The following is a 25,838-nucleotide window of genomic DNA, read 5'->3' on the forward strand; positions in this document are numbered from 1 at the left end:
CTCCTTGTGCTGAGTGTCTCCTTTGCAATAAAGGGGGATTCTTATTGTTGTGATGAAGGGGGACTGCTTGTGTGCCTCCATGGATACTTCTGAAACTAAACTCCTGCAAAACTCCCTTTTGATATCTGCAGGCAAACCCCTGTTGGCAAAGCTCCTGGGAGCAAAGCTCCCCTGGTGTGGCTCTTGACTTCACAAGAGCTCCTTCCCAACTGAGTGAAACTCAGGAATCTGGCCCCACCCACAATCTCCAACTCCTTTTAACTTTTGGGGATCTCCTCTTGGCTCACTGTCCAGTTTTGCGGTTTGTTCTTTTGCTGTCAGGACATCTACATCTATGTATGAAGTTTTAGATCAATATTTTAGAAGTGGTTATTAAAAAGAGCCAATTTGCAGCGTTGAAGCTGGGCAGGGGCACTTCTGACAGCATGAATCTCGAACAGAGCATAGCAGACAGGGATAGCAAACAGGATGTAGGAGTTTTGCAGGACTTTAGCGGGAAGTGTGCGGGGGAGCCTGGAACAAGCCCCTGCGGTCACAAGGAGCACAAGGAGCCTGGTGGAGAAGAGAACGTAAGTACATATCCCTCCCTCGTTTCCCTCACATTCTTGGGAAAGGCTGTTTGGACAGTTAAATAGTTGACCATTACAGCTGAGACCTATCCTAACAAAATATCTAATAAACGGACAGTAAGCTCCCTAAATACTGTAAAGAGCTAACTAAAACAGTATGAAGATAGAAGGTCAGCAGGGGAAGGGGCACTTCCCAGTGTATTGCACAGAGTGCCACATGTATGACTATTTGCCCCATGGGCAGAAGTCATGGGTGCGTGCTCGGTGCAAGGAGCTCCTGGCTCTCAGGGAACAAATCCGTTCCCTCGAGACCAAGGTGGCGGATCTGGAGAAGCTCAGAGAGACATGTGGATGAGACCTTCAGGGATGTGATAGAGGCATCCCACTCCAGGGCCGGTAGCTCCTCTGCTGTCAGGGAGAATGAAGGTCTCAGGGAAGGAGGACATCAGTCTGAGGAAGAGGGAGATGCTCCTTTAGAAGGGACCCCTTCTGTGGATGATGAGCCCATATCCTCTCGCACAGGGGATACTCCTCTGGGGGGGTGGGGGCCTCCTTGTAGTTGGTGATTCGATCATTAGGGGGATAGAGAGATGGGTTTGTGACCCGCGTGTTGACCGCACGGTGACTTGCCTGCCTGGTGCGAAGGTTGCGGACATTACGCAGCATCTAGACAGGCTCCTAGGCAGTGCTGGGGAGGAGACAGCTGTCGTGGTGCACGTCAGCACCAACGATGTGGGGAAATGCAGTTGGGAGGTCCTGGAAGCCAAATTTAGGCTGATAGGTAGCATTTTGAAGTCCAGGACCCCCAAGGTAGCATTCTCAGAAATGCTACCTGTTCCATGCGCAAGTACAGTGAGACAGGCAGAGCTGAGGGGTTTTAATGCGTGGGTGAGACGGTGCCGGGAGGAGGGGTTTAGATTTGTTAGGCACTGGGACACATTTTGGGGCAAGCAAGGCCTGTACAAAAGGGACGGGCTGCACTTGAACCAAGATGGAACCAGACTGCTGGCACTTAAAATCAAAAAGGTTGCAGAGCAGCTTTTAAAATGACACCTGGGGAACGGCCAATGGGAGCTGGGCAGTATCCCATTTGACAAAAGCCATCCTTTAAAGTGTGAGGCTGCAAAGAATTCAGATAAAACAGAAGGGGACAGAGCAGAACCGCACAAAGAGCAGACGGGAGCCTGTGCCAGCAAGTCAAAGAGTCAAAAGAATAGCATACATCAGGGGAGAGATTCAGCATATAGGTGCTTATATGCCAATGCCAGAAGCCTCCAAGCCAAGATGGATGAGCTGGAGTGCTTGGTTGCTAATGCAGAAATAGATATAGTGGGCATAACAGAAACATGGTGGAACAGTGAGAACCAGTGGGACACTGTTATCCCTGGGTATAAACTCTATAGAAAGGACAGGGAGAGGCGCCTTGGAGGAGGGGTAGCACTGTATGTTAAAGAAGGGATAGAATCTAACAAGCTAGAAAACCTAGGTGGACTGGAGTCCTCCACAGAAACCCTGTGGGTGACTATACAAGGCCGAAAAGGGAACACGCTACTGGGGACGTGCTATCGCCCTCCGGATCATAATGCCGACAGTGACTGGGAGTTACAGGAGGAAATCAGGGAGGCGTCAAGGAGAGGCAGGGCTGTAATTATGGGTGACTTCAATTACCCAAACATAGACTGGGTAAATTCACATTCAAGTCAGGACAAAGAGGTCAAATTTCTAGATATGCTAAATGACTGTGCCCTAGAACAGTTGGTCATGGAACCAACCAGAGAGAAGGCGACCTTGGATCTAATTCTGAGTGACACCCAGGACCTGGTGCGTGACGTCAGTGTCATCGACCCTTTAGGGAACAGTGACCACAGTGCCATCAAATTCAGCATACATGTGGGGAGAGAATCACCAAGGACGTCTAACACAGACATTTTGAATTTCAGAAGAGGAAACTTCTCCAAAATGAGGAGTATGGTGAAAAGAAAGCTGAGGGGGGAAATCAGGAGAGTCACTTTGCTCCAGAGTGCATAGAGCTTACTCAAAACTACAATACTAGAAACCCAGTTAGACTGTATACTCAAAAGGAGGAAAGGTACCACTAAGTCCAGGAGGATGCCAGCATGGCTAATGGGTACTGCCAAGGAAGCCATAAAAGGGAAGAAGACTTCCTTCGGAAATTGGAAGGCCTGTCCAAACGAAGAGAACAGAAAGGAACACAAACTCTGGCAAAAGAAATGCTAGGTGACAATAAGGGAGGCAAAAAGAGAGTTTGAGGAACATTTAGCCAAAAGTATCAAGGGGAATAACAAAAACTTCTTTAAGTACATCAGAAGCAGGAAACCTGCCAGGGAGGCAGTTGGACCATTAGACAGTGAGGGAGTGAAAGGGATTATTAAGGAGGATATGGAGGTTGCAGAGAAGCTGAATGAGTTCTTTGCATCTGTCTTCACGGCAGAGGATACTGAGCATATACTTGTTCCTGAACCAGGCTTTTTAGGAATGGAGGCTAGAGAGCTGAGTCAGATAGAAGTGACAAGGGATGATGTTCTAAACTGTCTGGAAAAACTGAAAGCTAACAAATCACCAGGGCCGGATGGCATCCATCCAAGAGTCCTCAAAGAACTCAAATGTGAAATTGCCGACCTCCTTGCTAAAATATTTAACTTATGCCTGAAATCGGGCTCTGTACCAGAGGACTGGAGAGTTGCAAATGTAACACCGATTTTCAAGAAGGGATCCAGGGGCGATCCGGGAAATTACAGGCTGGTTAGCCTAATGTCTGTTCCAGGCAAATTGATGGAAAGCATCCTCAAGGATAAAATTGTAAAGCACCTAGAAGAACAGGCCCTGCTGGGAGTGAGCCAGCATGGTTCCGCAAAGGTCAGTCTTGCCTGACCAACCTTTTGGAGTTCTTTGAGAGTGTCAATGAGTGTGTGGATCAAGGTGATCCAGTTGACATAGTCTACCTGGACCTCCAAAAAGCTTTTGACAGTTCCTCATCAAAGACTCCTGAGGAAATTTAGCGGTCATGGGATAAGGGGACAAGTATATTTGTGGATTGCTAACTGGTTGAAAGACAGGAAACAGAGGGTAGGTATAAATGGAGAGTTTTCACAATGGAGGGAAGTAAGAAGTGGGGTCCCCCAGGGATCTGTACTGGGACCGGTGCTTTTTAATTTATTCATAAATGATCTAGAAGCAGGGGTAAGCAGCGATGTTGCCAAATTTGCAGATGATACTAAACTCTTCCGGGTAGTGAAATCCAAAACGGATTGTGAGCAGCTCCAAAAGGATCTCTCCAAACTGGGTGAGTGGGTGACAAAATGGCAAATGCGATTAAGTGTTAGCAAGTGTAAATTGATGCACATTGGGACGAAAAACCCCAACTTCAAGTATATGCTGATGGGATCTGAGATGTCGGTGACGGACCAGGATTGGGATCTTGGGGTTGTGGTGGACAGCTCGTTGAAAGTGTCGACTCAATGTGCGGCAGCTGTGAAAAAGGCAAATTCAATGCTAGGGATCATTAGAAAGGGGATTGAAAATAAATCGGCTAACATTATAATGCCCTTATACAAAACTATGGTGCGACCACACTTGGAGTACTGCATACAGTTCTGGTCACCACATCTTAAAAAGGACATTGTTGAACTGGAGAAGGTACAGAAGAGGGCAACCAAGATGATCAGGGGCCTAGAGCACCTTTCTTACGAGGCAAGACTACAACACCTGGGGCTTTTTAGTTTAGAAAAAAGACGACTGCGGGGAGACATGATAGAGGTCTATAAAATCATGCATGGTGTGGAGAAAGTGGAGAGAGAGAAATTCTTTTCTCTCTCACACAACACTAGAACCAGGGGTCACACCAAGAAATTGATTGCCAGGAGGTCTAGGACCAACAAACGGAAGTACTTTTTCACACAACGTGTGATCCACTTGTAGAACTCTCTGCCACAGGATGTGGTTACAGCCAACAACCTGGATGGCTTTAAGAGGGGTTTGGATGACTTCATGGAGGAGAGATCTATCAATGGCTACTAGTCGGAAGGCTGTGGGCCACCTCCAGCCTCAAAGGCAGGATGCCTCTGAGTACCAGTTGCAGGGGAGTGATGGCAGGAGAGAGGGCACGCCCTCAACTCCTGCCTGTGGCTTCCAGTGGCATCTGGTGGGCCACTGTGCAAAACAGGATGCTGGACTAGATGGGCCTTGGGCCTGATCCAGCAGGGCTGTTCTTATTTTCTTATGTTCTTATGATGGGTGGCCTTGTGCAAATCTTTTTCTCTTAGCCTAACCTGCCTTCTACTTCACAGGATTGTTGTGAGGCTAAAAAGGGTAAAATCCTTTTAAAATACTACTTTGAGCTCCTTGGAGGATGGGTAGAAGGGCTGGGTAAGCTATCCTGAATTCTAGAAGAGATTACCATCACTCCAACCCAATTGAGCATTATTGTTCACACAAATGTCGTTAAAGGGTGGAAATAAATGAGTATCTGAAGAAGTACCTCTTAAAATAGTAATGGATTTATTTTCGGTTCCTCCCTTTCCCTTAATAACAGCATCCTTATTATGTATGCATGGTAGTGCAGTCATAATTGAGAAACTCTTTATATATGTAATAAAAATGAAATTTGATTGGCTAGTAATAGGGGATCCTGTTCATGAAAACAATAGCTTTGTCATGCAGTTCCAATTAACTATAACTGTTACAGTGAAATAGTAGCTATAAAACATTGCTCTTCATTGAATGTGTACTTAAACTGCTCTAGGGTGATTTTATTTTACTTTTTAGAAATATATTGGGAGATTTTTCTTGACCAAAGAGCGGGTCATGACTTCTGTGTGGATGTTGACTTTTTAAAAAATGGCATCCGCTCCTATCTGGAGAAAGCATATAGTCTCTGCCAAACATAATAGCTTTGCTTTTCATTCTTGTCCATCTGCAGTACTTTAGCAGTACAGTGAATGTTAATTTTCTAAAACATTCCCTCTACACTAGGTAAGTTGCATTTGTTTGAACATGCTGAGCATAGTCTGGTACTCTAATGCACTAGTGATTAAATATAAAATGATGACCAAATCATTTATGAAGCGTTAAGAGGCTTTTCGTGATAATGTTGACTGGATAATGAAGAAATCATTCGCTTGCAAGTCTCCCTGCAAGATCTTACTGTTTTAGTCATGGATCTGCACAACATTGCTGCTCACACCAAAGGAACAACACATTTTTTTCTTCTAATATTATGAATGATGATAATCAGATGCTTTTATTTCAAACTGGTTGTCATACAAAGCAGTGCTCAAATCTATTTGAGGGAGGCAACTGATGCAACCTGTTATCCCTTAGAAATGTTTGGGGATTTATAGAGATTAATCATACATGTGTCACAAATGAACCATCAGGATAAGACAAAGAATTTCCTATATCACTTGAAAGTTAACATTTGGTTTTCATATGGTTTCAGGCTTTAATCTTTCTTACAGCAACAACTTTTTCTTAAATATCAGCTGATAATGTTAGGTCAGAAAAACGGTTGCAGGAATGATAGATTAGTAGAATTTTTTAAAGCATCCATTCACCTTTGTAGATGGTGGGTGGTGAGGAAGGGGTTCTGGGAGGGAGAAAAACATGTTTGTTTAAATGTTGAGAGATACCATTCTAATCAGATATTTTGGTCTTGGAAAAATGACTGTTTTAAAAAACAGACATTTACCATCTGCTGGCTGATCTCTTATTCATCAGAAGTTCATCTTCAAAGCACTTCAGAGGTGTTCAGAAAACTCTCAGCTGCATTTTGATGTATTAGAGTGAGCTCATAATATACATATGTAGAGCAGGCCTTGAAAAATCTTCTTTGGCTCTAGGAGCTGGGCCAAAAATATAGGACCAGACTACCCTTTGCTCCATGGGCAGAGACACTCTCCCTTCACCCTCAGCATCAATGCCTTCATCTCCATAGGTGTGTGGATCCACTGGTGTCACTGAACAACGGGGGGAGGCGGTGTGCTCCCTGCTTTGCATGCTCAATTCTCCTTCTGGTCACATCCATCTGGCTCAGGCAGGTGATGGACCAATTATGTGACTGGAAGAAGGAGCAACCTGCCCCTGCCTTGCATGGTCTTTTCCTGGTTCCATCCATCCATCCATCCATCCACTGGCTCAGGCGCCATACTTAAATTCCCAGCCACCAAGGTAAACAGGTGCCTAAGAATTGTCAAGCCCTGACGTAAAGTTCCACGCAGATGGCTTTTGTAGACAAAACCCTAATTCCAGCAGTTCACCAACTAACAAGCTTGATGGACTTTCTTTGTGTTAAAATATTAAATTGGCCCATTGCAAACTATCAGTGATCAAAGCTGCGTGGGAAGAAGAATGTGGGAAGAAGAATTGCAGTCGTGGTGTAAAACAGGACTGCACAGTTTTGGCCCTACAGCTGTTTTTGGACTACAGCTCCCATCATCCCCAGCCACAGTGGCCAATAGTCAGGTATGATGGGAGTTGTAGTCCAACATCTGCAGGGCCGAAGTTGTGCAGCCCTGGTGTAAAAAGTAATCCCTTGTAACACCGATATGTTGAAAATATGTTCATATAACCAGTTCGCTCTCTCTCTCTCTCTTTCCCTCTCTCTCTCTATTAGCGGTTCAGCTCTGACTGGCAGTGGTTCTCCTGGGCTTCAGACAGGAGTCTTTCCCAGCCCTACTTAGCATGGAAAGCAGGTGCTCTAACATTGAGCTTAGGTCCCATCCCTAGGACTGCTTTGAACTTTCAGTGATAAAAATATACTTAACATAGAGCAGAGCAGTGGTGGTTGGCTCTCTTGGTAACAGTGTGCCACAAATCAGGTCCAAAGCATGAGAGGGTGCCTCCTTAGCCCATGCAGCTTGGTGGTGTGTTCTAGGGATGTGCATGAACCAGTGTTTGGATGGTTTGGCGGCAGTGGGGGGGGTTCCTTTAAGAAGCAAGGAGGGTGCCCTTCCACCCACCGCTGTGTTTCCCCTGCCGGTGCTGTCACCAAAACTGCTGGTGTGGGGTTGCATACCTCCTTGCAGCCCCGGTCAATGTTGTACCAGAAGTGGCCTGTGTATGATGTGTGCATGTGCACTGGCCGCTTCTGGTACAGTGTTGACCGGGGCTGCAAGGAGGTATGCAGCAGCCCCACGCCAGCAGTTTTGGTGACAGCACTGGCAGGGGAAATGTGGTGGGGGGTTTAAGGGCACTCTCCCTGCTCCTTAAAGGTAATCCCCTTCGCCACTGAATCATCCAAACACTGGACCTCTGAACCAGTTTGGCGGTCTGTAAAAGGACCACCGAACCGGTTCGTGCACACCCCTAGTGTGTTCCCTGGCCTGGATTGGAGAGTGGTCAACAGCAGAGCATGACTGTCTGCTCTGTGCAGGAATGCAGGACTGACTGTGTCACAAAGTCAAAGGTCCCTCTGCATCTGCTCAGATGTGCCATTAACATCTGCTGTTGTGCCACCCTGTCTCATTGTTCCATACCTAATCTCAATTTAGTATTAAAATAATCTGCTGAAAGTATTGTACAGACAAAGTTATGTTCTAATTATATTGTGGAAAGCAATAAAGTTGTGGCTGATAAATGCAGTATGCTGAACAAATTTTAGCTATAGCCTCTAGGAGACCAAAGGACAGGAAAGATTGGAACCATATCTTTATTTATTAAAATATTTATACCCCACACTTTCTGTCCACACTGGGACCACCAAGATGGCTTCCAATAGTGGAATAAAAGTGTGCTATAATAAAGCAGGCAGAAAGCAGCATTTCATGAGGACAAATAGAATTTAGGCAAGCATAAAATGCACTAGATTTTTGTGCTCCCAGAAGAGCCTGCATGTTCTTCAACACTTTTAATTGCTTCTAGAGGTCTTCTTCAGACCTGCTTGGATGTGCATCCCTGGTTTGAGTTGCGTTAGGACAGCAAGCTACCTTCACACCAGTATTCTCTCTAATATTTTTTCATTTGTGTGCGGAATGAGTTTTGTTCTGGGCGGCAGTATCAAGGCAGCATGCATGCACATGCATTTCAGAGAGGGACTATCCTGATTAAAACTGAACGGAATCTAAAATTAACTGAGTGTACATCAAAAAAGTGTGAGTATGCGTACACCTTAGAGCAGGCCTGCACAATATGCGGCCCTGGAGACAAATGCGGCCCGCGAGGCCTTTTTTCTTGGCCCCCAGGGCTACATTTCCCCTTCCTCCACCTGCTGCGAACCTCCTTTAACCCCCTCCCCCCAAAAAAATTCCAGCCGCTGCGCAGCCGAGGAAATGGCTGCGGGTGTGTGTGTGTCCTTCTACCCCCTCCCCTCCCCCTTTTCTCCCCAGCAGCAGCAGAGGCAAATAGCAGAGCGACACTGGAGCCTGGTGTTTCACCCCGCGTTGCTTCCCAACCGTGTGCGTCTGCGAGGCGCACGCGCCTGCAGTTAAGAGACTTAACTGCGCAGGCACGCCTTGCATTTGGGAAGTGACGCGGGGCCAGACACCAGGCCCCAGCATCGCTCTGCTATCTGCTGCTGTGTGCCGCCACCACCGGGCGGGGGCGGGGGGAGAAGGAGACGTGCGCACCCTGTAGCCATCCCCTCAGCGGCTTGCATCGGCGGCGAGAAAAATGGTGCCGGTGATGAGGTGGGAGGAGGACGACACGGGAGGCGGCGGACGGCGGCCCTACCCTATGAGGGAGCCTGGTGGTGGCGGGCCCTGGCAGACGGGGCGAGTGCAAATGGCAGGCAGGGAGGGAGCCCAGCGGGGGAGAGAAAGCGTTGCCAGGACTGGAGGAGGAGGACCTCCAGAATGACAGTGAACGGACTCTCTTTCTCTTCCTCCAAGACTGCTCCATTCTCTCTTGCGTGCGCGCGTGCGCCAAGACTGTTCCATTCTCTCTTTCTCTTCCTCCCTCGCTGAGACTGCTCCATTCTCTCTCTCTCTCTCACACACTCACTCTCTCTCTCTCTGACTGCTCCATTCATTCTCTCGCTCTGTCTCTCTCTCCCCAAGACTGCTCCATTCTCTCTCTCTCCCCAAGACTGCCCCATTTTGGGAGAGGTGGAAAGGAAGAACAATGCATTTTATTGTGTATTTTGTACAGATTTAATTGTATGTATTTTATTAGAATTTTTAATTCAATTTATTTTATTTTAATTTAAATTAATTCTTGCCCGGCCAGAACTTCAAAAGTTAAATTTTAATTAAATTCATTTTAATTAATTTCAATTTTATTTTATTTTATTAATTGATTGATATTAGGTGTTAATTTAATAATCAGTACCCTAAAAATTGACTTTGGCCCCCATGAGCCATGTCACGGTCAGTTTCGGCCCACCAGGTCATTTGAGTTGTGCAGGCCTGCCTTAGAGGGAACACTGCTTCACACATACTCTTTTTGAAGCTAGGGAGTCTCTCACCATAACTGTCCAAAACAAGGGAGCTAGCCACAAGTGGGAGAGCCCCAGTGATGAAACATTACAGTCCCAGTGGCAAAATATAGACGAGGGTAAGGAGTCAAATGAATTTAGCAGCTATATGACTTTGGTAGCAGGATGAGGATAGCAGAGAAGTAAAACCCTTTATGTAGCCCACTACAGTAAGCTTAAAAAGAAAGCTCACAGATTTAGCTCATTAAAAATAAAAAATAAAAATTCCCTGAAGATACAAAAAGTATGAAGCCAGAAAGCCAGCAAGGATGTAGGGGCTCTCCATTCTCTTGCACAGTGTATGATTATTTGCTTCTGAGCAAAACTGTGGGGGTGTGTATGTATGTGTATTTTTATGCAAAGAGTTTTTGGCGTTTGAGGAACAATTTTTCCCCTTGAGGTTAAGATGACTGCCCTGAAGAAGCTGGAATTAGCAAAGAGGGTTGTAAATAGAGGTTCTATCTGCATGCTTGCAGATCCACTGCTGTTATGGTGAATTAAGGGTTTGGGGTAAAAGGACATTATACTAAGGATGAGGAAAATGATCCTTTAAGAACTTGAGGAGCTTTGCTGGATTCAGCTAGTTCATCTTGCTTTTCACAACGACCAGCCAAATGTCTCTGGAAAGCCCATGAACAGAAGATGAAGGCAATTCCCCTTTCTAACCATTACTCCCTAACAAGTGGTATTCAGAAGTGCACTACCTCTGAACCTGGTGGTAGTACATAGCTATCATGACTAGTAGCCATTGATTTCTCCTTCTCGAATGTGTCCGTTTTGTAGCAGTGAATTCCACATCTGTGTTGGTGAAAATGTCTACTTTTTGTGTGTCTTGAATTTACTGCTAGTTAATTTCACTGGATAACCCTGAGTTCTTGTGCATGTGGAAGAATGTATTTGGATTTAGTTTCACATTTCACATGCAACACTCATGGGTGAGGTGGAAAACAATTCCCATGAGTGTAAGTTCCCTTCTACTTGTAGAAGGCACTTTAGGATCCAGACCATGGTTTTTAGCTAGAATTTCTTATTAGATCTGTAACTTATTTAATTTATTTAAGGAATAATGATGGATGTGTTCACACATTTCTTGAACCCTGAAGTTCACACAGAGACAGACGCAAGTAAGTGGGTGGGGGTGAATGTATAGCTCAATGAACTTGTCAGTTTCTGGCATTCAGTATGAAGTCAATTTTATGAGAGGGGTCTGAGTACATTTTGAAATTGATCATGTCTTCGTAGAGGTATTTACATTAGATTATGATGATGAGGCAGCTAATTCATAAAGGTATGTATTTGTGCCGCCTTTATTGATCATTACTAATGGAAGAGTGATCTCTTAACTATAGTTCCAAACTGACTGCAGGCTCACTGAAGTACTAAAGGCTTACATTTTAAAATAAAGGTTATTTTAAAATTGGAAGTAGTTAAATTTTTCTGCATTTTCATGTCTTTGTGAGTTACTTAGAAGGATGGTTTAAATTAAGTTTTTAATGTTTAAAGGGAACGAATAGTGCTTGGATAAATTTGCCTGTGTATCTATCTAGGAAAAAGGTCAGGGTGTTTTTGTTTGTTTTTGTTTTGTTTTGTTCCTCTTGTTGGGATTTCTCTTTACTAGAGAAATGTTGAATTCACATATTAAATCTGCATTAACAAGGATTTTTCTTGGAAGGGTGTTAGCCACAGAAGTCTAGTTTGGGGGATCAGTACTAGTCCCCTGCTATATCCCCTAGTTCTGATGTTTAGTAGTGAATGTGTTTGTGAAATCATCAGGTACTTGTTTGCACTATTACACTGGCTCATGCTGTAAACTGTGCACTCTAGTGAGTTTACTTTTTAGAGGTATTGGGTGCAGTTTGTTATGCAGCTGGGTATCCTGAGGTAAACACAGAAGTGAGAAAAGAGCTGCTGGCAGCAAGCATGTATGGTGACGGATGAGGGTGGTACTGTAAAAAGAATTTCCAAAATAACAGGTTAATGCTAGCAGCACAGTAGTTTGTGACACAAAACTCTGATATACCCAATAGGGAGTGTCTCGAAATTGATGATAAGCAGTTGGCCATCATCCCTCTGGGACAGTGTTTCCCAGCCGGAAACACCAGCACACTGCTGGCACACTACTTTGGCTGGTGTGTTGCACTGACTCACTCTGAGTCGGCTTCAAAAGCGGGTGCTTAAACTCCCTGCCTTTGGAATGGACCCGTCCCATAATGCACTGGGAAAGATGTGTCCCTCCTGGTGGATAAGGGAGCGAGTCAGCTTCAAAAGCGACGAGTTTAGATTCACTGCTTTCAGAGCTAACTCACTCCCTTAGGGCTATTTGTTCCCAGCAGCAACACATGCTATTGGGATGGAGGAGGAAGAAGCAAAAATAAAGATTGTGTAGTGGCGTTTTGGCTGCCACGCACACGAAAAGAATAAGTGTTGGGGGTGGTGGCGGCTGGCAGTGTGCCCCAGTTTTTCTTTTAATGTAAGTGTGCCTTCGGATGGAAAAGGTTGGGAAACACTGCTTTAGGACTTCCCTGTGCAGAACTAGTGGAACCGCTAGAACAGTTTCATGAATCCTCCTCCAGGTACCATTAGTAAGCTATCAACACTTCATGGTCAGACACTACTGACCATGAGTTGGCATGATCCTAACAGCATGATCCTGAGCATGCTTGCTCAAAAGTAAGTACTACTGAGTTCAGAGGGACTTGCTTCCTAGGAAATATGCTTAGCATTTCAGCCTGAATCTGCAGAAGTTGTAACTGGCTTAAGAGAGTGTTAGAGTCTCTATCAGTCTTTCATGAGTGACATCTTCCAAGTACACAAGTGCAATTTAGAGTCATACCCAGTCCAAATAATCGGACTAAGAAGGTATGATCAACATACATCCAGAGCTGAAGTAGAACTGCTTGCTCAGCAGCTTTTCCCAAGAAGGGAAGATTGCTGGTAGATTCTAGGGGTGTGCACAAAACCAGCTGGCCCATTTGGGTTCAAGGCCAAACTGGACTGGGCCAGTTTGTTTTCGCCCCCTCACCCCCTCCAATTCGGTTCGGTTCGGAGGGGTTTCGTGAATATTAATTTTGTTTTAATTTTATTTTTTTACTGATCCCCTCCAAGGGGCTTCTCCGAGGCTGCGGGTGGGGGGGGTTGTCCACAGATGTCTTCTCCCCTGGCCTGCCTTATGTATAAAAGCACCCGGTTCGGGTGATCTTTGGCCCCCCATCATGGTGACCATTTTGGAGGCTGCTGCACATGCGCAGTGGGCCCCTGCATGGCCTGGGTCATGACCCAGCCATGCAGAGCCCATTGTGCATGCTCGGCAGCCTCCAAAATGGCCACTTTGATGGGGGCAAGGACTGGAAAGGGCAGTAGATCACCTGAACTGGGCACTTTTATACATAAGGAAGGCCAGCAGGGGAAGGGGGAACATCCGCTGACCCCTCCATGGCCTTGGAGAACCCCCTGTAGAGGGGGTAAGTACAAAAATTAAAATTTAATATTTAAAATATTCGTCAACCCCCCCCGCCAAATGGCCCTGTGTGTGTGTGTTTCAGCCTGATGTTGAGCCAAACGGTTGTGTGTGTGTGTGGGGGGGGTCAGCTCAAGTCTGAGCCATCGACAGAACCAGTTTGACTTTGAACAGGTTCAAAATCGACCTGTTCTCACATCCCTAGTAGATTCCCATCTCATTAAGACCACCCTGTGCCTTACTAGCCATGGACAAGGATCACAGACACTGAACTGTCCAGCACTGTTTCTTCTCTGCCAGCTAGCAAAGGCCTCCAGACTGGCTTTCACCAGCCAAGATAGTTGTGAGTTCAGCTCACAGGTCTAAAACACACCCACTGCATTGGCCGAAGAGGCATTTAAGCTGGTCCAGTTAAACAGGGAATGACTAGGGATGGACTGCATCATGCTCACTTAAAACCCTTGCAGCTTAAGATGTGAATGGGCTGTGTTAAATACCGTTTTTAAGGTAACAGCAAAACCATTTAGTGTTTCATCTGTGATGGCCTTTTCGCCAAAGCAAAAATATCCTTTGATATTGCACAGATATCATTTGATGTTGCACTCATCAGTTTGTGTAAATATACCTCTTAGCCTTTGATACTGTAGTTGCAGACTAAGGATGTGCACACAACCTTTCGGTGCTCCAACCGGTTCCAGCAACCGGCATTAGAACCTCTTTGGAAGGCAGGGGAGGGGTTTCCTTAAATGGCAGGGAAGGGGCTGCCTACCTGCCAGTCCCCGCCCCGTCGCTTCCCTCCCACCGGCTCCCTTCCAAAAAGCGAGCGCATGGGGCTGCAGCATGTCTCCTTGCAGCCTGGACCAGCATTGCCATGTAAATGGCTGACACGCGTGTGTGCCGTGCGCACAAGTGTAGGTCATATGTGTGGCACACTGGTCTGGGTTGCAAGGAGGCATGCAGCAGCCCCACGCGCCTGCTTTTTGGAAGAGCGCCAGCGGGGGGAAATCAGCGGGGTGGGGGCTGGCAGCTAGGCAGCCCCCTCCCTGCCATTTAAAGCAAAAACAAAACAAAAAAACCCCAAACCCTTCCCTCCCAGGAGTGCACGGAACCAGTTCCATGCACATCTATATTGCTGACTATGCATACAAAGTTGTGAGTCCTGAGCCAAATCAAAGAACTCTTTTGTCTGCAGAATAATTTGCAAATTTATCTTGGGTAGCTGATGATGGCTGAACTTTCAGTTAGAGGCTGCCAGGGTTCACGAGTCCATTCACCGCTCCGAAAAATTCCACTGGCTGAGAATTTGCAGACATGGCAACTGGCAGAGAGAAGAAGATGTCCTTGCAACTGCCGTGGTGATAGACGTAGTCCTTTAAAAACAAGCTGCAAAAAACAAGCACTGATCAGATTTTTACACTATATTTTAACTGAAGGCTGTTTGGGACTGGTTCTTATGATTCCTACTTTTCACCTTCTAATTTTGCACGTTGATTCTGAGATTTTAAGTTGGTACTATTTACTGTGCCACTGGGCTGTATTTTCAAGTACTGTATGTTTTTGGTTTAACAAATAAATTGAACTAAAAGAGAATGTGAAGCAGCATAAAATACTAAAGCATTGAGGTCCTGTTCAGAAAACTACTTGGCCAAAACATTGCAAGAAAGCTCTGCCACTTGCCTCTTTATACACAAACAAGTTTTCATTTCTAAGTCGTCGTCACATGTTTGCTCATCACTGTTTTTCCTCCCTGTATTAATGTGGCTTAGGCGAGATGGACAAATAACATCTAAAGACCAAAATCCAGTTGCCGAAGGATAAACTTGGTCTGACTTCATTATTAGACAAATGATAAGTTTGTGTGGAGTTATTATAGCATTAATCAACTTGATGGATTGGAAATATGACAGAACTGAAGCAGCGTGTAATATTAGTGCCTATTATTCTACAAATTATGCCTTCACCTATTGTTCACAAGGCAAGAGTCATGCTTTACATTAAAAATTTCTCCCCTCCCCCCACCTTTGTTGAGACACCTCCCATCCCTTCATAGATTTTCTTTCTTGATCTTACTAATATCTATGGGGTGCGTTTTGCCTAGGGGAAGGGGGAGTTTACTCCAAAACCAAAAATCAAGCAATTTGGATAATGCTAGGATCCTCTGATACTGTTCTTGTGAACTAAACGTATTTGTTGAGTTTATTAGATTTAAAGCTTGCCCTCTTCCTGAAAACTCTGGGTGGGCATCAAAAGCAATCCCCTCCCTCAGAAGAGTAGAATAACATTTAATCAAATTCCTTTTATGTTGCACCTTCATCCTGACCCTCAAAGACTAGCCCACAACACCAGTCTTAAAACAATGCTGAAAAAATTGAAAAATCTTATTTGTCAAGTTTATATTGTGGAAACAAACTTTGAAAAAAACCCAGGTAATAGCCTTCTTTATTTTCAAATACTTCTTGAGATTGGCTATGTTAATGTGATCGTTTTACAGTGGGTTGAATCCTAACCTATATGAGTGTAAGAAACCTTGTTGTGCTCTGTTGTCCCCACCATTCATGGAAGGTGCTTCTGGCCAGTTTCCATGGATTCCCCTTCTCCCTTTTAGCCTCCTCATGCCATATTCCATCCCATTTCCAAAGGTCCCCGGACCCTCAGGAGCAAGTTTTCAGGGGGCTGCATTGGGAGTGGGTGGATTCCTTGTACAAACTTTGTTCTGCTTGCACAGGTTAGGATCTAACCCAAAGGTTTCCTGCTCTCATTGAACAAATAATATTGTATTTTCTTATCCTGGCTCAGGTCATTGCTTCATTGGCTCAGTATTGTCTGTTTTGACTGGCAACTGTGCCAAGCAGCATGCCAAGCAGAAGCCTTTCTCATTACCTGCTATCTGATGCTTTTTTCTTTTTCTTTATCTAAACTGAAGATGCCAGGGATTGAATTTGGGACATTCTGCATGCAAAGAGCTCTCTCTACCAGTGTGTTATGGCTTCTGCCCCTGAAGGCTGATGTATTTACCCACTTCTGGGTGACTCCAAAGCTATTTTTGTACCCATTAACTATTCTGTGGCTCAGTGGGGAAATGATTTGTTTAGCAAGCCAGAGGTTGCCAGTTCGAATCCCCGGTGGTATGTTTCCCAGACTAATATATGTAGGAACAAGAGTGGCTTGATGCCATGAGAAACAGCATGTATATTTCTCTATATTACTTTACCAAACATGTATTTTCCCAGACTATGGGAAACACCTATATTGGGCAGCAGCGATATAGGTAGATGCTGAGAGGTATAATCTCATACTGCGTGGGAGGAGGCAAAGGTAAACCCTTCCTGTCTTCTACCAAAGAGAACCACAGGGCTCTGTGGTCGCCAGGAGTCGACACCAACTTGACAGCACACTTTACATTAGCTTTACAACCATAGGTGAACAACAATGGCTGTATAATCAAGACTAAAAATTGAAAATTTGATGCTTGTATGTTATCTAAAAGGGAGGTTTAAAAAAACCATAATATATTTGGTGTGGTTCAGGAAGAATAGGTTAATATATGTAGGAACAAGAGCGGCTTGATGCCATGAAGAACAGCATGTATATTTCTCTATGTTACTTTACCAAACATATATTTTCTTTTTGATTTCATCCTGAAACCAAGGATGAAATCTTACACTATTTTAGTCTCATGTGTAAACATCCACTCACACCACTTTTTTTTCATCTGTTACCCATTGCAAAAAAAGAAAACTTAAAACAACAGCAGCAGCAGCGCATGAAATCATATGGGCAGGAGTGTTGAGGGAATCAAGGCAATGGTGAGGTAATGTTCACTGCCTAATGTTTGCTTGTGGGCTCGTTTTCATGACTATGTGGGGGTGGGCTGGAGGGAAGGCATGCTACTACCTCATGCCTCTCAGATGACCAGGACCTCCTTAGGCTCTGCAACTCACATGCCATGCTCCCTCTAATTTTTATAATCAGTGAGCGGAAATAGTTTTGTTCTGGGTGGCACTATCAAGGCAATGTGCACACATCTCTCTCTCTTGTGCATGTGCGTGCACCCACCCACCCGGAAATAGTTAATGCGCTATTGTATTATATTACATTATATGATTGTCTGGCGATGCCGGCTGTCCTTACCTCCAAGAATGGAGTGGTGAGAGGGGCCCAAGGCGACAGGGACGAGGGGCAGCCGGAGAGAGAAGGAGGAAAGAAGGAGTTTATGCCAGTGGGCATAAACTCAGCTCCAGTGGAGGAGGAGCAGAGCCCTGATAAGGCCGAAGGGGAGGCCTGCGAGGATAACATCAGCCTCACAAAGGGAGGGGGATCTGAGCAGGAGGAGGGAGAAGGGGGAGCAGCACTGGCAACAGCTGTAAGGGGTAGTCAATTACAGGTAATAAAGAGGGGCGTTGGCACCATAACTGGGGTGGGCGATGCATAGCCTGTCAGGAGGCATATAAGGAGCCGGCTGGGGATGAGAGGCTGACTGGTGGAGAGTGTCAGGGGCCTCCAGAGAGGGGCAGACACAAGGAACAAGCAGCCTGGGATGGAGGAGGCACAGGGTGATGCTCAGTCCCCTCCCTGTCCCTGCTCTGAGGCCAGACCTGATAAGCCTAGCCAGGCTGAATAAAGGAGGCAGGGACATGTAGCTGGATTTCTATTATATTATATTATATTATATTATATTATATTATATTATATTATATTATATTATATTATATTTTACCTCCCCCATCCCACCCCCAGGCATTGCTGTACCTGAAACCATATTATTTCCCCCCATTCCAACCAAAACAAAGCTGGAATGCAAAGTGGAAGCAATCGTCACACTTTGAATGGAATATCTAGTTTCATCTTCAGCATCAAAAAGACATTATCAGAATGTAGCTGTTATTTTAATCGAAAAAGCACACCCCCAAAAAAGGCTGAAGCCCAAGCACCATTTATTCTGAAGTAAAATACAGATTATTTCCCACTTGTTTAATATAAGTGTATGTTTGAAATAGGGATTGATCCATGCTAGTAATTTAGAGAATGTAATAAGATGGTGGCAGTTACTATGAACTAATAAGTGGTAAAGAGCTGAATCATGTTATGCATGTGGTGCCAGTGGGGAGGAGAAATGCACTGCTGCACATGGGCAATGGCAGTCCAGCAATGAGGGAAAATCCTCAGACACTTTCCTCTTTCTACTTCAGATATTTCAGGTGATTTTTCTGGCCCTCGCTCTAATGACGTTCAGGGGCTAATAATGCTTAGCTCAAATGAAGTCCAGGCAGCATGATGAAGGAAGGGGACAGTTCAGAATAATGCATTCTACTCTGCGCAGGTCCAGAGGCATTTATAACGACTACTATTTCTTACCCCGCCTTTCCTCCAAGGAAAGCACACAAAGTTCTCTCTCGCTCTCCCTTTTAATCCTCACAACAACTGAGGCAATGTTGGTGGGCAACGTCGCCTTGTCCCAGGTGATCCCCGCCGCGTCCTCTGGTGCAGGTGGCAAGGCGCCTGAAGGCTCTGCTGTGGTCACTGAGGTGGTGGTGGGGTTGAGACGGAGCTGGGCTCCAAGGAGCAGTGAAGCAAATGGCGAGTGGCAGGGAGCTCCCCCCCACCTTTCCCCCTCCTCCCCCCAATACCCCATTCTTGGTGCATGCAGCAGGAGTCCACGCGGTGACGGGGGAAAGGTGGCGGGGGATGGGATTTGGGAACAGCCGCAGAGGTGGGGGAGCAGCAGCCAGCGGCAGCAACGGGGCAGACTTAGGAACAGTCACCATGGAGGAAGCGGCACTGGGAGGACTGGGCAGAGCAACATTTGCAGCGGTAAAATGGCCACCCCAAACCCCACAACTTGCCAGCTAGGGCGAGATTGAAGTGAGTGGCTGTTTGTGATTGGTGTGTGTGTGTGTGTTGGGGTGTGTGTGTGTGTGTGTGTGCGCAGCCATACAGCTTAGAAGGAAGACTGCTCACATGCCCACATGAACGCTGCAGTGGATTTCTCCATTGCTGAAATCAGGAGATGGGGCACATAAACCACAGTGCATTGTGGGAGCAGCGTACAAGAAGCAGCTCTCTTTTCTCTGGCCCTGAAAGCCACAGGACTCTCTCTGGTTCATGTGGCTGCTGCCTGCCTGGAAGATTCTAAAGCCACATGGCAGCGCAGATAACTAGAAGAGAAAGTAGGATGGGCCCTGTTCTCCTCCTACCTAACTTTGAACCTGGTTAGCGGATCTGGGCTACTCCGCTTCAGGGCTTCTGGGTTGGGAGGCTTCCAGGCACCCCAGACAACCACGGATCTCTAGGTTAACTCCCTCATACCCAGGGATCTGTGGTCATGAGAACAGTCTCAGTGACTCCTGTACAGCCATTTTCTGCACAGTACTGGTTGAACCAGATTTTTGTGTGTGGCAGCCATGGAAGTGAAGAAGCGGTTTTTGAGGAATAAAACAATGCTGTTTAAATGCTGAGAGACATTTAGACCTTTTGTGACAATTTACTACTACTTATTTATTTCACAATAAAATGATTGTCTGTGGTGGTTGCCGGTTTCAGTCTTCCTACACATGCTTACTAAACTTCTTTGCCAGAAGTGTCCTAGTTCAGTACTCCTTAGAAAATATTTTGCAAAAGCTACATACAGTTCTGTTGGTGGTCTCAACTATATTTGTGTTGCTTTTCTTTCACTTTAAAGAATTAAGAATACATTTCCATCTCTAGAATTTATTTCCCCAGGGTGCACACTTTCATCTTAACATAATAAAAGTTGTAATGAAAAAAGGTTTTGTTATGACACTTGGGCATGATTTGTTCATGTAGATACACAGATGTTTGTGAATGTATTTAATATTAAAGGCAGTGAGTGCAAGCTTTCCCCCTCCTGCCAGCACTCTGCCGATCGCCGCCCTGCCACATGTGTGGCTATGCAGTTGGCAAAGATCTGGGCTTCATTTGCTTGTCTGCAGGGAGGCAGGTAGGAACTTGCCTCCCCACCATTTCCACTGCCCAGGTAAAAGGTTCCTGTGACTATGGCTGGCAATGTTGGCAAACATAGCAGACTATCGGTACTGCTAATCACTTGTTCAGTGCTATGTATTCATATGGTGCATGATGGATTGGTTAGACATAAATTTCCATAAAGAATATCCTTACTCGTTTTACCCTTTAATAAACCCGCTTTGAGAATGTTATATTAAAAAGTAGTATATAAATATTTGTGGTAACAAATTGGGTCCGTATAACATAGCAGAGAAACACTTGTTGGGTATGTCCAGTTTATCACGGGTACAAAGCAAACTGGCAAACAGTGGCCCTTGAAATTAGGTTGTCCTGCTGGGCCTTCAACCACTAGCACCACACAGTGATGTGTTTACTGCTAATGAAAAGGTAACTCCAAATGGAAAAGTACATTTAAACCCACAATGGAAGATTGGGTTGAAGTGATGACTGCATTGGCAGTACATGAACTAATTAGCCAGCAGACTACAAAGGTATTTGGGGACAGTTTCCTGAGAACAGTGGCCAACATCTAGAGCAAGGAACTGCATTCAGAATGAGCACTGGTGCACTAGTACAAGGGTCATGCTTCGTTGTGTTAAAAATGGGGATTGTGCAGGAGTGCTATTGCACAAAAGCTTCCATTGAAATAAATGAAGTGTACCTCAGATGCACAACTGCAAGCATGCTTGTGGTAGCACAACTCTAGTCAGGAGCACAAGCTCCAGACTTAGTGCTGCTAGCTAGCACAATAGTTCTTGTTCTAGCGTAAAGTACTTCAACAAGTGGTTTGTTGCTCTGGATATCAATCATTGAGTAGGATGTCTAGTGGGATAGTAGAAAACCTGAAGATGTCATGTATTACTCCTGTCTAATCCCTTCTATCTGTGTCTCTTCTTTCATCTCTTCTATAACCAGTGAGAGTTGTGTGTGGAATTGGAGATGGCAGAGAAATGCTGCTGCAAATGGAATAAGAGCCACATGAATTAGAATCTGTACTACTGACCACATGTAAATATATACTGTGACTTGGGTGTACTGATGACTTGTAGTAGCAGCATGCAAACAACCATGAATTGACACCATGCAATAACTAAGAATACATGTTATTGAGACACCCCCCCCCCCACACACACACTTCTTATAATGCAATACAGCAGGGGTTCTCAGACTTGGATCTCCAGATATTGTTGGTTTACAGCTCCCATTTTGCCTGAGGATGATGGGAGTTGTAGTCCACCATAATATGAGGACCCAAGTTTGAGAACCCCTGCAATATGGTGTTTCCTTGCAGGCAAAAGAAGAAAACACAAACTTTCAAGTATGTTCAGTTGCTCTTAGGGAATTGAGAATATGGCTGCTACTACTACTATGGTGCATACATTGTATGCATCATATGCTCATAGTTGCGGGAGGCAGGTAACCGATTGCTATATTTGTTGCACACTTGCCATTATTTATAGTTTTATTGCAGAATTTTTAAAATTGTGTTTTGAAGAATTCTGCATCTTTGTCAGAGGTTTTTCAGTGAATGGTGGACAAGCTTTCCTTGCAAGGCAGCTTGCTCACTACTACTGATCTTCTGCAATGTGCAGAGGAGGTAAGTGTTGGGAGATTGTGAGGCCCAACAGGTCTGGCCAGTGTCCCACACCAACTGGGTGTGCAGCTTAGAATGCTCCCCGGAGTCTTCTGCATTGCAGAGGCAGACAATTCTGCATTGAATTGTTCATGGCAGACAATTCAAGGCAAGGAGGGTTTCTTGAAGGTAGAAAGTCTGAAAACTGATCAGAATCAGTACTAAAATGATTGTGTCGATTCATGCATTTTAAAATAATGTTGATTTTGTATATGTGGATAACTGAAATTGTATAATTTTAATCATTTTTAAAAAAATTGTCTAAAATTGCTTGGCACCACAGTTTGGAAGAGGATATTACATATCAGTTGTATTCCTTCCCATAACTGTCTTAGCAGAATCCCTTAAGTTAAATGGCCTTCTGTGAAAGGTCAGGATAGAGAATAGTGCATGATTGCAGTACATTAGAATTGAGAAAGTCTACAGGGATGGTTTGGTAGGTGTGAGATTTGGTAGGTGTTAGAATAATGGAGCAGTGGGGAAATGACTTGCCTAGTGTGCAAGAGGTTGCTGGTTTGAATCCCTGCTGGTATGTTTCCCAGATTATGGAAAACACCTATATTTGGCAGCAGCAATATAGGAAGGTGCTGAAAGGCATCATCTCACACTGCGCGGGAGGAGGCAATGGTAAACCCCTCTTGTATTCTACCAAAGAAAACCACATGGCTCTGTGGTTGCTAGGAGTCGACCACACAACCGACTCGACGGCACAACTTTACTTTACTTTAGAATAAGCATGCTGTAGTGGTCATAATGGAGTGTGGTTATGAAAGGGGTGTGTGTTTCCTCATCTATCTAGATATTTTGTGGCATGAGAAAAGCGAGGGGTGATTTGTGAGGTAGCTCACAAAGTCGCCGGTAGGAGAGGGAACACTTATACAGTATATCCAAATAGAGATTTCTGGGGTCAAACTGATGCTTATTTTGGCATTTTAAAAATTCTGACTTGAATTTTCTCTCTTCCTTCTGCAGCTGCAGAACCGTGGCCTCAAAATGCTGCATTGTATCAGCCATTGAAAGGTGAGCACTCTATTTTCTGCAGTTAACTCTGCCTTCATTAAATATGCAGCACCACAATTAACTGGAGTCTGGTGGGTACAGCGGGTGGGGGATACCTTGTTAAAAAGAGAATCACTTGTGGTGTTTGTCTGGTCAGAGGTTTTTTACTAAACTTGTATTTGCCAATATAAACCAGCTATTCATGGCCTATAAGGTCCTTGGTCTATTATTGACTCATTATATTGGCTGCTGTAGGCAGTGTAAAATGATGTGGTTTGCAGGCCTGGTTGGCAGATTTACTGCACCAATAGCTGAGGCAGCAGATTTTTGAAGTCTTGTGGTAAAGTGGGCTCTCGGTAAAAAGGAACTGTTAAAATGTATAGGCTAGGATGGTTCAGGCTCCCTTTAGCAGCTCTTCATATATCATCAGATCACATTATGGCCCCCATTTGGGGCTCAGCAGCCTGCTACAGTTGTCAGAAGACTGCAAAGTAATGAAGACTAATAGGTAGCAGCCCTAGTCTTCTAAGCATGGAATTTTTATTGCTGTGTACTTGTCATCTTTCTTTTGTGTGACAGACCTAGACACAGTGTGCAATATTAACTGCAAGCTTAGGTTTTTTTATAGGCTTCTGAATGCTTTTACTTTTTAGCAAGAGGAATTATGAAGTTGTTTTTATTTCTATTAGGAAGTGAATAATTACCCTTTTTATTTCTTCTTTTTAAAAAAGCCTGAGACACACTTTTTTTGTTGTTCTTGGAAGGATTTTTTAATTGTTGGCACACTACGATAAATGGGAGGGCATATCTAGAAGAAATATTTCTGGGACTTCAGACCACAGGCTTTTTAACACTGCATTAAAGTAATGGGGCATGTGATTTGAGTTAAAGTAGTTTGTCTCCTTGTGTTTGTACACCATTTATTTCTGTGCCCCAAATGATCTGCAATTATCCATTGGAAAAGAGCCACTGTTGTAGTAATTGTGTCTTGCATTTTTTCTTCTTTTTACTACAGAGGAACAAATTTTGCTTTCAGACAATGCTGCCTGTCTTGCTGTTCAGGTAAAACATGGTCATTTCCTACTTGACAGATGCTAACGTGTCCTAGAAGATCTGGACTCCCACCCACTGGGAAACTTCACTTCCAGTTCATTCATTTGAATGAACTGGTGATGTGCATCTTTGTGGTACTGTATGAGTCCCAATCATTGCAGCTGGGTGCACGTTAGTGACTTATTTTTATTAAGTGGGACAAAAAAATTTTCAGGCTTTGTTAATGCCTTTTTGAAGTTCATAATCCCCAACAAAATATACTTGTTTAAAGAGGAACGTTGGGGTTATATGAGGTAGCTAGTGACAACGGCTGTCCCTGTGCACAGTTGCAGGCTCTGTCTTCAGTCCAGAATCCTACAAGCATAACAGTGTGTATACACAGAATTCCCATATGTGGAGACTTCCTATGGATGCTATGTAAAAAAATTTCCAGTTAAATTTTTCCAGCAGGAAAATATCTGTATAAAAGTGCTTTATTTCATAACATTAATAGTAAACGTAATGAATAGATACAGTACCAGTCAAACTGGGCAGTTTCAACATTAACTTATTCAGGTGATTATCCCTAGGAGGTATTTGCATGTATAATATAGAAAAACTCTATCTTTTATTGCAAATGGATGCTGAGAAGGGTAAATAGTAGCAGATTTAAAGCCAAAAGTACACATAATCCAAACAGGCTAACTTGGAACCCAATTGATTTCAGGCACATGAATAAAAAAATCTAAAAACATGTGTTGCCACCTACTGCAGTACAAACCTGCCTGTCCCTAAATATTGGCTGCAGAGACCCTGCTCTGGTCTGCTAATCAGTTGGCAACTACAAGAGGTGGGACTTTTTCAGTGGTGGCACCTCAATTATGGAACTTCCTCCCTCTAGGGAGATAAGGCTGGTTCCTTCTGTTTCAATTTTAAAATGAATGCTGAAGATTTTCTTGTATCGGAAGGCTTTTAATACTGTGTTGAATGGATTGTATATTAGTTCTTGTTCAGAATGAACTGCACTGTCACTTTTATTGTTTGGATGCATTTTAAGTTATTTTTAGTGGCTGACATGCAACTCAGCCTCTTGTGGGGGGAGCAAGAGTCCGTCCTTGCAAGGAGCCACTACAATCACTGTGGTTGAGGCTTGGCTCCGTGCGTAACTAGCCTACATTAAGAGATTTTTGAGTATTGATGTACCCTTAGATGTAATATAGTATTGTATTCTGTGGTATTCTATAAAGTTCCAAATTTGTTACGGATGTTCTGTGTAACATTTGCTCTCCTACATAGCCTGTCTGCAATGCATTCCATTGTACAGTTCTTTATTCTATTTTCCCCACCCTGGTTAATCTAGTCAGGCTGTGAGAACTGCTTTCAATATGTGCAAACTTATGACCACAGATACAAAACACATTGCTTCGTGCTGTACCATGTGTAAGCTGTTAAACGTGCTAGATAGACAGTTGATAAATTTTAAAGGTTTTAATCCACATGAAAATAATTTTGTGGTTGTTTTTGTGTGGTCTTAAGTCATTACATGTCCATAATGGGTAATCTTCGGAGACTTAAATAAATAAAAATCATCGGCAGATAGGTTTACCTCACTGCCATGTGGTTGCTCTTCTGACAGAATTCTTTTCGTAAGAATGTATCACTACCACCTAAAAGATATGGCATGGAACTGCCAGTAAAATGTAGATTTTCTTACTCATGTTCTTGTCTACCCGATAC

At 44.3% G+C, this 25,838-nt stretch overlaps 1 protein-coding gene across 3 annotated transcripts in view; it reads left to right on the forward strand.

The window, feature by feature from the left end:
• The window catches only part of MTX2 (metaxin 2), a 68,940-nt gene that overhangs the window by 7,722 nt on the left and 35,380 nt on the right, over positions 1 to 25,838 (forward strand). For 2 of the 3 annotated variants that reach the window (XM_053283032.1, XM_053283033.1), the window contains exons 2-3: positions 23,043 to 23,090; positions 24,085 to 24,131. In XM_053283032.1, coding sequence (XP_053139007.1) covers positions 23,043 to 23,090; positions 24,085 to 24,131 — 95 coding nt within the window. Of the gene's footprint in view, positions 1 to 21,352; positions 21,446 to 23,042; positions 23,091 to 24,084; positions 24,132 to 25,838 lie in introns of all 3 variants that reach the window. The other variant, XM_053283035.1, reaches the window with a different exon arrangement.

Source organism: Hemicordylus capensis, chromosome 1 (assembly GCF_027244095.1).
Source record: "Hemicordylus capensis ecotype Gifberg chromosome 1, rHemCap1.1.pri, whole genome shotgun sequence".
Classification (NCBI taxonomy): Eukaryota; Metazoa; Chordata; class Lepidosauria; order Squamata; family Cordylidae; genus Hemicordylus; species Hemicordylus capensis.